General features: G+C 36.1%; 1 protein-coding gene across 5 annotated transcripts in view; it reads right to left on the bottom strand.

Annotated features, from left to right (window-relative positions):
* The window catches only part of PPFIA1 (PTPRF interacting protein alpha 1), a 68,477-nt gene that overhangs the window by 23,623 nt on the left and 31,497 nt on the right, over positions 1-13,357 (bottom strand). For all 5 annotated transcript variants that reach the window (XM_064452896.1, XM_064452894.1, XM_064452897.1 and 2 more), the window contains 12 exons: positions 12,839-12,913; positions 12,295-12,396; positions 11,820-12,041; positions 10,905-11,051; positions 9,799-9,933; positions 8,665-8,748; positions 7,948-8,079; positions 5,548-5,610; positions 4,194-4,273; positions 3,797-3,929; positions 2,930-3,153; positions 2,298-2,532 (listed from right to left, as the gene is read on the bottom strand). In XM_064452896.1, the coding sequence (XP_064308966.1) occupies positions 2,298-2,532; positions 2,930-3,153; positions 3,797-3,929; positions 4,194-4,273; positions 5,548-5,610; positions 7,948-8,079; positions 8,665-8,748; positions 9,799-9,933; positions 10,905-11,051; positions 11,820-12,041; positions 12,295-12,396; positions 12,839-12,913 (1,632 nt within the window). The remainder of the gene's footprint in view (positions 1-2,297; positions 2,533-2,929; positions 3,154-3,796; positions 3,930-4,193; positions 4,274-5,547; positions 5,611-7,947; positions 8,080-8,664; positions 8,749-9,798; positions 9,934-10,904; positions 11,052-11,819; positions 12,042-12,294; positions 12,397-12,838; positions 12,914-13,357) is intronic.

The following is a 13,357-nucleotide window of genomic DNA, read 5'->3' as shown; positions in this document are numbered from 1 at the left end:
CTCCATCCGCTTCAGAGGCTCCTGTATCTCACTTCCTAGGTACTTCCCACCTCTGCCAGTGCACAGAGCAAGGCAGCAACCCTAAGCTACATTAAAAAAGTTAGCAAGTTATTCAGACCAATGCTGACAAGAGTTTAACTGAGATAATTTTGTTAATAATTACCATTGTATTTGGCGACAGATTATTCCAAAAGACTGTCACCAAAAATAAAGTCAGTCCCCTTTGACGTTTGGCAGGGGAGTTGGGTGTTGTTTCCCTCCCACAAATGACAACTTCTAATAATTTTTTATTTACAACGCACACAAACTATGCAGCAGTAATATGTAAAGTTTTGTTCAGTCTGACCATAGAGTACTATGTTAATACACCATAAGTTCATAGAATCATAGGAAGGTTTGGGTTGGAAGGGACCTTTAAAGATCACCTAGACCCTCCTCATGTTCTCAGACAAAGCACAGCAGACTCATTTTACCCTTGCTGGACCTTTCTTCTATTAAATCTGATAACCCATGAACATGAGAACGTTTACCATATGGAATGGAAACGGTCCACTGTTCAAGAGAGCTGTAGGCTTCACAATTTATCATGTTGATGCTTTTTAATTAATTTTAATCCTGAGGGCTTCTCAGCTAAGTGAACTGCCCAACACCACTACTGCAGTTAGCATTACGCTAATGTTGCCGTTGTGCTCATAAACTAATGAAACTTTCTATTAAAACATCGCAAAAAATCCCACCAGAACTCATTTGGTCTGATAATGCATAATAGCTGTTCCAAAAGTTTCTAGAAAGCTCTTGTTCTGTAATTCTAGAAGCATAGCTTGTTTTCATGCTTTCACAAATCGGTTGCCAGGTACTAAAACGTGAGACAAATGTAACTGCAAACAATGGATCAAGTGCCTCTGAGTTACAATTCGTACAATCGACAGTGAACTCAATTTACTTTTGTTCAATTAAATTTTAACATATGAGACATTCTTCTGATCTACTTTTCATGAAAATAGCTACTTAAATTTGTATATGATTTTCTGTAAGAGATGTAATTTACTACTTATTACTGTGAACAGTTAGAATATCAAGCACTCCACATTTCGAAATTTTTTAATTTCTGTATAAGAAGTGTGCTTGACCCTGGATATACAGCCAGAGCAAGAAAATTATTTTTTTTTAATACAAGAAAGGCAAAATCATTCCTTTTTAATTTTAAAAAATATATTTTTTAGTATACATACCCATTCATTTTAAAAACCTAGTAACAGCAGCTAGCTGAAATACTTGTTTTTAAACACTCCTATAAGAGACCTAAATGAGCTAAGTCTGTCATTTACAGTCCACCTGCTCTTACAGTGATGGATAGCATTCCTTGTCTACTGATTGGTACGGTATAGGCATGATACAAGCGCAAATCCAAGACAACAAGGTAAACTAAGTATGGTGTTGCACGTACAACTAGTAAGTACAGTTTCCAAATGCGCATGCAGATCTGGAGACAAAGTAATGTATATGGAGCTAAGTTAGAGAAGCCTTTCCTGAAGAGTGCATGCAAATAAATACCTGTATCCAAGTGAAAGGTATTCCAAATAGGAGAAGCTGTTAGGTTTGCTTAATGTTTATGTAAAAACAATAAAGTGGAAAACTTGTATCTTGTTTTTACAGATAGGTTTACATGCATAAAGCAGGTCCTAGAAAGGTTAATTTTTCTAAGCAGTCATCTGACTGTCAGAATGGATCCATCTTTCTCTATTTGCTGAACTGCTAAGCCCAAGCTACTACTTCATCAGCTACTAGGTCTAACAGATGCTTCTTTTACCTACCAGTCTTAATACGCTCAAACAAGACACTAGCACTCCTTAAAACAGCTGTGATACCTTCACAATCTTCCAGATTAATGGAATATTTGCAAATCTCTTTTGGCTGAGTATTTAGTGGAATAGTGGCCTGCTAAAAATTAAAGTTTAAAGCAGAGGGAAAAGCTGGTTGCTGTACCAAGGGTTGAAAAGAAAACATTATTTTTTCTAGGAAGAGGACTCAGAAGAAAGACCATAACAACAGAAGGAATACTTAGGCATGAGATGTTGACCAAATAATAGACTTGAGTTCTGAACATTTTTCCTAATCGTTATGACTGTATCTTACACTTTTTATAGAAGTTGAAAGGAAGCAGTAGAAAAACCTAGAGAAAGGAAAAATACAGCTGAGTAAGGAGGAGAGGAAGGGGGGAAAAAAAAAAATCAAACAACCCATTTCCTAGAGAAAAGGAACACACTTCTGAAAAATTAAAGTTAATGGATACTTACCAGTGTCATGATACCTAGTCTGTCCACTTCCCGAGCTGGACTATGTGGAATTCTCCTTGGGGTGGAGCGGCCACTGCCAGGCGGGGAAGAACCAGCAAGTGAACCACTTGCATAGGGAGGAGGAATGGAGCTCATGGACCGGAACCGGCCATGGGCATCCAAACTTCCACTACCCACTCTGCTTTCAATCTCCTCTGCACGCTGCTCTGTGTTTTCCTTTTCTTCTTGTATAAGTCTAAAAGAAAGAAAAGTTTCAAAGGAACATGACGTTCAAATGAGTACCATATAAACAGAAAGGCTGGCTCAGGCATTAGAAAGCAGCACTTGGCAGACAAAACAGCTACACTGGAAAAAATCTAATCCAATCTGAAAAAATTGGTAAACACTACTACGATCGCCATCGTGCAAGGGATTTCTGTCAAACTAGTTATATACAGTCCCTTCCATAAATGGGACTGAAAACAAAGAACCTGGAAAGAGTACTTAGGCCTAAGCAAACTAATTGCTTCTGCCAACATTCCCCCCAGGAAACTGAATGGTCAACCATCATTTTCCGAGCAACCACATGAAAAGGATTTCTAGTGTCACTGAAATTCATTTTTATCAAAACCCTAACAGCAGATAGACCATACCTAATCTCTTTGTTGATTGCATCCAACTGTTCTTGAAGCATCATGGCCAAAGTCTGAGCATCAGCCTGACCACTTGGTGACAGCAGATCAACTGAACTGAATATAGTCTCCCTATCATCCTCAATGTCAGAAACATCAACATCGCTTTCAAATGCTTGTGCCACATTTGCCAATACACTTGCTTGCTGGGCTCGCTCCCAGTCCTGCTCGTTCAGAGTCTGAACCTAAGAGAATTAATAAAAAGAAATCCTAACTCAAATTGGAAAAATGTGACATTTCTACTGTTTTTAAGATGTTAAATAATTTTTAAAAAGCCCACTTACATGCTGAATGCATCCATCAAGACAGCAATGTTTAGAGACATGTAAAAAAAGAAGCTATAATATCGAAAACTTTGCATCTTACACTTAAGTGAAATTTAAAAATGGACAGCCCCACTGAATAAATTAAAACATCGCATATCTTGGCTATATACACTGTAAATTACCGCAGAATTTTGCTATCAAATCCAATGAGAATTTTGGAATCAGCTTTATGTAGTGAGAAGTTGTGTCCTGAAAGGGAATTGAAATTGCTTGCAGAACAACAACATGATAGATCAGTGTATAGGCACAAAAGTAGGACTGTTTCAAGTTATATTTTACAGGCTTATACTTAAATTGGACTTCAAAACCCCAATTTTGCAATTATTTGTTAACAATTAAAAAGACTAGTAGCTGTGCATTAGTTAGTAAAACAGGATATATAAAATCCAGCAGTCTTACTGCTGCGTACTCCTATTCTAAAAACTCCTTGCAATAGATTATCCTCATTCGATTTACTTTGTTGCCAAAGTTTTATTTTTATTTTGATGTCAGAGTTCATTACCTTTGAAGGTTCATCTCTGAGAGCTGCCAAACGTCCTTTCTGGGGACGCCTTAACACTGACGAGGTGCCATAGGAGTCTGTATGACTGTCAGCCACAGACGAAGATGTCACAGGGTACCTGAAGTCTGGTCGGCTAGAACATGAAGAAACATTTTATCCTTATGAAGGTAAGGGGAAGGGGGAAACCAACCAAAAATCTCACCCAAATTGTCCCACCAGTGCCTTTTTTTAAAGCAGTATATAATTATATATATTATATATTTAGATTATATAATCTATAAAGAATATATTTTATAGCTATGACTAAAGTATTATCAGCTATAACAGACAAAAATATGTTTAGCAAAGTGACTTTAAATAAATTAGAAAAAACTGAACTACAACTAAGTGCTGGTACCTATGATGAAGTGATGTGGCTCTGAGTCTCACTTGGTCATTTTCAGCCCTTAATGCTTCAACATTTATTAAAAGTTGATCCTGTAAAAATAAATAGATAAAATAGATAACAATATGCTTTAAAAAAAATCAGTGTCAAATACTGATTTATAAACTAACATGCGGTTATTTGAGCTCATTTCTACAAAAGTCAGAAATAACAGATTTTTAAAAATACCCTTCAATGATGTAAAACAAAAATTATTTTTCCTACACAAAATACAGCACCATCACGAAAGGGCATCCAAGAATAATTCTGTTGCTTCTCTACACTGTGACCCTAGGTAACGACAATGTACATTTGAAAACAGCTACTAATTAAAATTCACCTATTCCTAACTTTGCTACAATTAAGTGATAATATTTAATACTGAACAAGAAGATTTTTTCAAACTCTGTGCACAAAAGGTTCTAAATGCATTCACTTTTAACTTGGACATTTTTACATGCTCTGGAAATGCAGAATTTAACATCAGAGAAATCCAATGGACGAGAAAACAATGAAAAAACTAATAAAAGTGGCTGATGATGAACATCTGTGCCTTGTGTGAAAACTGCTGGCCTACACATACAAAAATTCAAAGCACATTCTGCAAAATATTCTGAATGTGTTCATTTTATTACAGAAGCACAGCCTCTACAGTTTGCCCCAGCTACTTATAGGATGATCTGGGGAGATGCAATACACCTGTGATTTAATAAGCAATAACAAGTATTATTTCGGAACAGATAGCACGACCACAAAATCAACTGCCACTGCTTTAGGATGCAAGGAAATAAAAGGCCCCACCACTATTATTCAAGAAGGGAATTTGTCAGTTCCAGGACAAACAAAACACCAGACAGCTGCTATTGCAAAGGAACAGCCAAGGCTAATAAATATTTCTCTCCCTGCCCCCCAGTTCTTAAAACTTCAAATTTTTTTTTTAATCAGTCAAACAAGCATTTCATGATACCCAAATGCTTTAAGGAAAAATGTATGGGAAAACAGCCAATATTACAAGTATTTCTTTTTCCTTTTTACTGTTCAAGGTCATATGCAATCTTCAAACTTTGGCAAATTGCCAGTATACTCAGCCGCTTTACATAGTCAGAAGTGTGTTAAGTCTTTGAGTAAGAAGCTACATATTACCTATAAAGTCATCATAAAACTGAGGCACACAATACCATAAAATAAGCAATAACAGCTCCCTGCTTTTAAACAGAGCAGGTAATGTTAAGTTTTATGGGGCAATTCAAACCTGGTCCTGCTCTGTAGCAATGCAGCAATGCAGCAATTATTTTCCAATATAATATTTCAGAAATGTGTATTATACCTTTTCATGCTGAAGTTCCTCTATTTGTTTTTTTGCATTTTCAATTTCTCGAAGAAGTGAATTCTAAAATGAAATGTATCACAAATTGTTACTTATAAAAGCTTTGAACTCTTACACCATAACCGAGTATCAAAAAATTTCAGTCAACACTATACAGATGCATCTTAAATTACAGCTACTTTATTGCTTACATCATTTCACTTTGATTACAATTGAAGGTTTATCCCTTCAGGTGTACAGCCCTCTAAATAGTGGATTTAGTAACAGTACAAGTTCCATAAAAATTTAATACCAGTACCAGCCTTTTAAAGCTCCATTTGACAAAACTGGTAAAAAAAAAAGGAATAATTAGGCAGCTAAAATAATTCGAAGTAATTCACTGAGTGCCTACTAAGGCATTACTGGCTGTTATCATTAGGTTTTCATTTTATTTTCACTTGCCTGACCTACAAAATTACTATACAGTAATTTCTTCAACGTACTGCACCTCCAGAACTGCAACACTCACTGACTTACGGGCCTTCATTAACATCAGAGCTGTCATCTTCAGAATTACACCACGACTTCCAAACAACTCCAGTAAATAAATATACTTGTGACTGCTACAATCTCTTTGCTCAAATGCGTTTCTAAATTCAGACTGAGAATTAAGAAGCATTTGAGAGCTACAACAATCAAAGAATTTCAACTACTGTATTTTACTGTAGCATGATACCAAGAGAAAAATCAGAGATTCTCCCTTCTAACAGGAAACTTAACGGAGTCACTTTCTTTTCCTTTTCCACCATTGCCAAGAAGTTCTGCTACGCACATTTCCTTGAGGTAAGCAATACCATTATTTGCATCTGAAATGTGTAATAAAGTTTTATACATGAACAAACAAATCATTCCAGGAGAAAAGCCCAAGCGATCAGAAGAAAGCCTTAAAATTTTACCTGCATGTATCTTCCCAACTTACCAAAAAAGAATGAGCTGGAAGCCACAGCAAGAATACTGTTCTAGAAGCTGTTACTTACAGTAAAGGACAACTACATTTTCCTCATTATTCATGAGCATAGTTACGGTTTGGAGAGTAAAGGGGAGTTAGGGTTAAGCCTAAGACACCCCCCAGTATTCAAGCATTAAAAAAAAAAAGGCAGTCAGCTGTTTTTCAGAAATTGAATTTATAAAAACTGTTAGAGCAACCTTGTTGCTATCACAACGATGCCAATAACAAGAATTTCTGAAGTATTAGGAGCGGTTAGTGATCTTGAAAATAGGGATGTTAACTAAAAAGCACACGACAGTTTGCAGCCTTAGCTGCCAGATGATAAGCACCTTTATTATTAACTCAAAGCATGAGAATCAGTAGGACCTACATTTGTTTTGCACTACCCAATTCCCCTCAGCTCCAAGCACGCAAAAGCAGGGAAAGAACGAACTAAACCTTCATAATATGAGGGGAGCAGAGTCCTGGAACTCTGGAAAGACATGTCAGATACCTGACTGAAGATTTAGGGATGAGAACTGTGTTGACATGAATGCAAGAGAAAGTAAACATTTATTAAAGTCTGAATACATATATATGTATGTGTGTGTGTGTATAATGGAAGCATTTTATTGCTATGTCTTTAAAACAAAAGCCACTCAGCTTTTGTTGAAACGTTTCCCCAGAGGGTCATTTCACTCTCCAGCAAAAGAAAGTAAGTATTTTTTGAATCCAAGACAAAGCAATTCTAAGCCAGCATCAAGCAAAGTGCTAAATCAAAAGACACTGCTTTGTTTGATGCAGAATAAGGGAATCCTTAAGGACAAGCATGGAAGAAAAATCCCTAAGGAGCTAGACCCAAAAGCAGAAGGGAAAGAACCAGAGTAAAGTAGGTCACAAGTTAGAAGATGAACTGAATGCAGGGATAAGCTCTGTGATGTGCACTGACAATCCAGGGAACAGCCCATTTATATTCATATAACCCATCTCAAAATTATCTATCTGGGAAGAAAATGCAAGATTGTTTCAACCTGCAAGAATCCCACAATGACTCAGAGTAACTGGTACAGACAAAAAAGCAGTGGGAAATAAACTGAACTGCAAAAGTCAAAGTTCTAGTCCTAATTCTTTAGACTTCCTGTTTTACACTGGATGAGCCTATTTATGCAGTCCACACCCATCAACTAAGGATAAAGCTCCTTAAAAGAGGTCTTCTCAACACTGCAGTTCAATGCCCAGAGCCAATCTCAAAAATATTTAATTTTAAGAACTTATTTTCAAAATCCACACTAGAAAACAGCCTTAACAGAAACTACATATTAATAAGGATTTAGCGTTTATTTACTGAAGTTGCAGACACATTGCAAAATACACAAATCACTACAGAATGTTGAACGTCTAATTCATGTATATGGTGGAATGTGACTTGTTACCTTATCTTCCAAGGCAGCCATCCTTTCCTTGAGATGAAGCTGAAGCCTTTCATTAGATTCAGACAGAAGCTTATCAACGGTTTCTGACAAACGCTTATTATGCTCTTCATTCATCTTCTCTCTCTGTCTTGCCTAAGATACATAAAAGCTACTGAAATAACTTAAAATTTACAATGTCTATAACAATTTCCACATTGTAAAAACAGTAAAGCTTTCTTTAATCCAAATGCATTTTCTTTAATAGAAATATTTTTCAGAAGGAATAAGGAATACTGCATGTAACCCCATGACTCTGTAAGGGAGCGTAAGGGACACTGAAGACTACAATAACTGTTCCAAGATCAGAAGCTTGAAATCTGAGCGTACACTTCAAGAAAAACCAGGTTTCAGAACCAGTTCCATTATTTACAACCCAGGAACCAATTTTTCCATAGTGATTTAATTCAGCAAGGTTTTGATCTGTCTCCTCATCAGCAAGTACAGCCAGCAATTAGGTATTTCCAAACACACTTGACACTGATTGGAGAATTCCAGCTTTTTCTTGAGATTTAAGGTTAGCGATAGTACAGTGGCTCAAATCTCCCAACTATCAGCCAGCCTAAACTCTGGCTCTATTTTAGAGATAAGAAATAAAAACAGCTTTGCTGAATGGTAGGCAGCCATGAAGGGGATTAGATCCTTTCAGCTTTGTATCTTTGCCAAAAATATGTACGGTACCCTTTGCAGTTCTTGATTCTTTTCTTCTAGCTGTGCTTCCATCTGTCTCAGTCGTTCCTCTATATTGCCATGTCTCTCCTCAGCCTGTCAATTTGAAAACAAAGTTAGAGTTTGTTTTTTTTAATAAAGGTTTCAGGAGTGTATAAACACTGAAGCACAATAATATATCTAACATGCTTTGAGCAACTGCCATTTATGGTAACGCACAATGCAGAACAGATGCCTTTCTGTCACTAAAAGGACCTAGTAAGAGTTCATATGGTAAGTAACAAAATGATGAAGCCTCTCTAAGTACCATGAATCAACTACCATTTACAAATGAGCTTGCAACAGCAGTTCATTCAAATCCCCAAGAATTAAAAAAAAAAAAAGAATTAAAAAAACGAAATGCATTTTCAGCTTTCCCTCACTAGCTTAGACAATATGACCCTTTGTTAGTAATCATGACAAAGCAGAAAGCAGCAAGCAGATACAAGGACTAATATACAAATTCTACCTTCCTAAGCTTGGTGGTAAGTTCCAATACTTTAGCATCTTTAGCAGCAGAGTTCCCAGGAGACAAAAGGTCAGACTACAGAGCCAGTTAGGGACAGGAAAGATAACAGGGAAAGAAATGAAACAGACTCAAGAAGAACACACACACACACACTCTCGAAAAGGCTCATTTGTAGTTACTAAATATAATTCTTCAGACTTCATTATTCCATTTGCAGCCTACTAAAAACCTTGATATTAACGAGTACCACTACTTCTCTCTCCCTGCATTCCCCACTTAGTTAACAGTGGAAGAAATCTGGGTTTGCCCTTCAGAAATAGTTCTTATTTTAGAAGACTTTATGTCTATTATTGAATGAATTTTAACAAAAAAAATCAATAAAGTAATCATCCAGTGAGACATTTTCATAAAGTAACAGAGTTAACAGGAAACCTGCTCAAGTTCCAAAGAGCAGAAATTTTAAAAAAAAAGTAAACTAGAGCGTGTTCATAGAGATGAACAGAAAATGCAGAAAACAAGGAGAAACATTTTCTGAATTAGTTGGAGGAAAAACAGAAACAAACCCAACACTAAGGACAGATTTCTTGTAGCAGGACACCAACAGAGGAGGTCGTGAAGACACTGTCCAACTGACTCACCTTTGAAAGTGCTGCAACTCTCTGTGCCAGCTCAGCTTCCACCTCTGGCAAAGTTTCAGCTTTTCTCAAAGTCTGCTGCAGCTTTTGCTCAGCTAGTTCCAGTCGTTCTTGCAATTGCCTGTTCTTATCTTCACTCTACACAGGATTATGATCAGCAAATACTTAGTGTTAAAATGGTAATTAATTTTCGTCACAAAGGAAGGTAAGGATACAGCTTACTGCCTTTACTAGACCGATGGAGAATAAACTGTCCAAAACTGCTTTCATAACCAAAGATGTGGCATCCTCCCTTTCATGACATGACAGAACCTTTTTCACTACAAATTTTTTTCTGCAGACAGTTTGGTGTAATCTGAAAGCAACTGTATCACCAAATTAACATAGTTATGGTATGGAAAGCAGCATAGAACAAACCGTGAATTTCCAACGTCAAGGCTGTGCTAGACTGAGTTGCACTGAGGGAAAAATTCCCGTAAACTTTAAATCACGCTATGCATATAACCGCAAAAATTATTTTTAAGTATGTACAAGGTTTTTTAAAAACTATACTAAACAGGACTTCTCCTGTTGACTAAGAGTTGCCTGGCTTCCTCTAGTTATGAAGTGATTGGCTAAATAACCATTTCTGGGTTTAAGTTGGACTACTTCACGTCAAGCATATGTCAAACTTCTTCCCACAGTAAAGCAATGTTTAATTCTATTATAGGCTATTAAAAAAAAAAAATCACTAAACAAATTTTAAAACTGTTTTAGCTTAGAATGAGTAATTCTTACATATGAAACTAAAGATGGTTGGATACACGTACAACAACTTAAAAATGCACCATTAATAGGGTCAACAACTCTGCTGCACCATGATCAAGTACACTAAAATGCTCAAAACCATTTCTTCTCTCCAGTCAACTGCCCCATCTTCATTTCCAGGGTAATGCTCTGTATGTACAGCGCACTCCTCCAGTTACTGAAAAACAAGTCCTAAGAATAGCACATTACAGATGATATTTATCTTCCTAAAAGCAAAGTGCTTTAGAACAGTATGAACATTAATTATTTCCATTAGGTTTATGCTGAGCAAAATGTACTTTATCTTATTTCAAAATCACAACCTGTCGATGCATGGAGTCTTTAGTGGCAATTTCATTTTCAAGTTTATCATTGAGGTCATGCACAGATGTAGCTTCACGTTGTGCAGCGAGGTAGCGTTTCTCAAGAGTTGTAATTCTCTCTTCCATGTCTTCCTTTTGGGCCATAGTCTATGCAAGACAAGACAGAATTTAGAATATAAGGGATAATATTCAGTGATAAAGCTGGGGGGAAAACCCACAAATAATAAAGAAATACAAATCAGATATACTCTGTTCTTTCTAGTTCATATTTTTACTGAGAGAAATAATAGTCTCACTTAGGCTTACACATTCAATGACTTTTTCTAAAACTGAATGCTTGAAAAGACTGGTCTTTATTATGTTACACCACAGATTTGCTACTTACCCTTTCAATGGCACAAAACCAGCAAATCTTTACTTCCTGGGGACAGTCAGAAAGCGTTCTTGGATCTAACTAAGCTCCCTTTCTATTTAATAAGGATACAGAACACTGCAATACATAGGAGCTGGGAGATTAGGGATTGATCAGTAACAGGAACTGTCAATCACACCACTGAAATTGAAGTGATTCCTCAACCATGTAAATCTTTAAAAATAAAAAATTTGAACTTCATGAATAAGCTTAGCATTTATGACAAGATCAAGTATCTTTCCGAGAACATGAAGTTCGCAGTGATAAGTCTCTAATTTAATATATTTGCGAAGTACCTAGTTAGATCAATTCTGAAGACAAGTTTTCTTAAGAAACTGATCTTTTAAACAAAAAATAGCACCGTCATGCTCTAAACAATTTTCTTCCCACCAATCAAACCAAAGCCAATCAAAAGCATAAAGGTGTAACTGGTCACCAATGACTGAGATTTTATAAAGCAGTTGCATTTGGGACTACCCAAATTTTGACAGCTTATTCCTCACCTCTCGTACATCTCTCTGTAACTTCGTATTCATTTCCTCAGATTTTATTAAGTCTTTTCTAGCTGTGTCAAGATCCTCTTCCAGCTCTGTTACTCTGCTAGACAAAGCAGTAAGGCGTTCTTTCATTTGTGTCTGCTCTTTGTTTTGCTTATCTATGATGTCTTGGAGTTCAATCACTTTAGCAAGGTTTTCATCGTGGCATAAAGAACCATCAGAGGATCGCTATTAAACGGGAGGAAAGAAAAAAATGTGTTTGCATGTTACACAGAAAATTGAAAAACAAACTGTTACTTACCTGTAAACACCCCTCCCTGAAGATAATTTTATAATTGGATAGATTGCAAAAATTGTAACTGTGGTAACTGAGACTTATTAATTAAATGACCACTCAAAAAAATCTTTAGTTTCAAATGAAAACGTCATAGTTGATTATTAAAAAAATCAGGCATCAGCTAAAAAGAGTAAATAGCTGTACCTTCCCATTTGTAGTTGGTGTATTTTCCTGTTCGTGATTTATATCCAGCATCCCATCTGGAAGTGTTTTCTTCTGATTATTTTGCTCTTTCAGAATCATTAACTGTAAGAAAATAAAAGTTATATACATATGTTTCAAGTCAATTCCTTTCTCACTAACAATATAAGGAACAGCTGAAAACGCAAAGGAGCAAAACAACAATTACCCATTGGACTGCAAGCTATGTATTAATAAAATATGGCACAGACACTCAAACATGCCATTGCAACACAAAAATTCTTATTTTAAAGCCACAGGAACTCTTTGTTGGGGCGGAGGGTGTATGAGGGTTAGGGGTTTTTTTTGTTTCTCCTTTCCTGCTCTTTCAAAGTGACTATATTATGACCATGTGGTTATAAAAAAACAAACAAAAAGAAAACACAACACTCCTCAAAAAACAAGAAGTGAAAGCAAACCTTAAAAACTGAATAAATTACTGTGTACAAATATTGACTAAATACCCACAATGCCCACATGAAGACTTCTGTTAAAAAAATAAACCTACCTCTTTATGCGTAGTACCTAGTTCTTCTTCCAATAAGCTACATCTTTCAAGTGCTACTCGTAACCTCTCCCTTACCTGGAAGGGTAATTTCAAATAATTTGAAATATTCAAATTTAAAAGAAATCAATTTCAATTATTGCCACGCCCTTTCAGATAAAGGACACTATTTCCATTACACTTAGAGACCTAGTTAATCTCGAGTCAGTACTAATTACAACGTATGTTACAAAAAACCTTCTAGAGAAACAACAACATTATCTTAAAATAGAGTTTTTCCTTTTTTGTCATAAACAAATCATATCTCAAAGCGACTTGTACATTTAGGCAAGAATTAAACATCCAGAATTTGCTTATCCTTCTGTGAGGCACAGAGTGTGAATGCTTTTGCTTATTTACAACATGGAAGAAGAGACAGAATTCTACTTAAAATAATTTGCCAGACTTTATATACAAGAGTCACAAAAGTTAGGCAAACTATGAGTTGGCAGCAAAATTCACAGTAAAGTTTACCACTTGCAT

The sequence above is a fragment of the Phalacrocorax carbo genome, chromosome 5 (assembly GCF_963921805.1).
Source record: "Phalacrocorax carbo chromosome 5, bPhaCar2.1, whole genome shotgun sequence".
Classification (NCBI taxonomy): Eukaryota; Metazoa; Chordata; class Aves; order Suliformes; family Phalacrocoracidae; genus Phalacrocorax; species Phalacrocorax carbo.
Note: the sequence above shows the minus strand (reverse complement) of the source record. Positions and strands in the feature narration are given on the sequence as shown.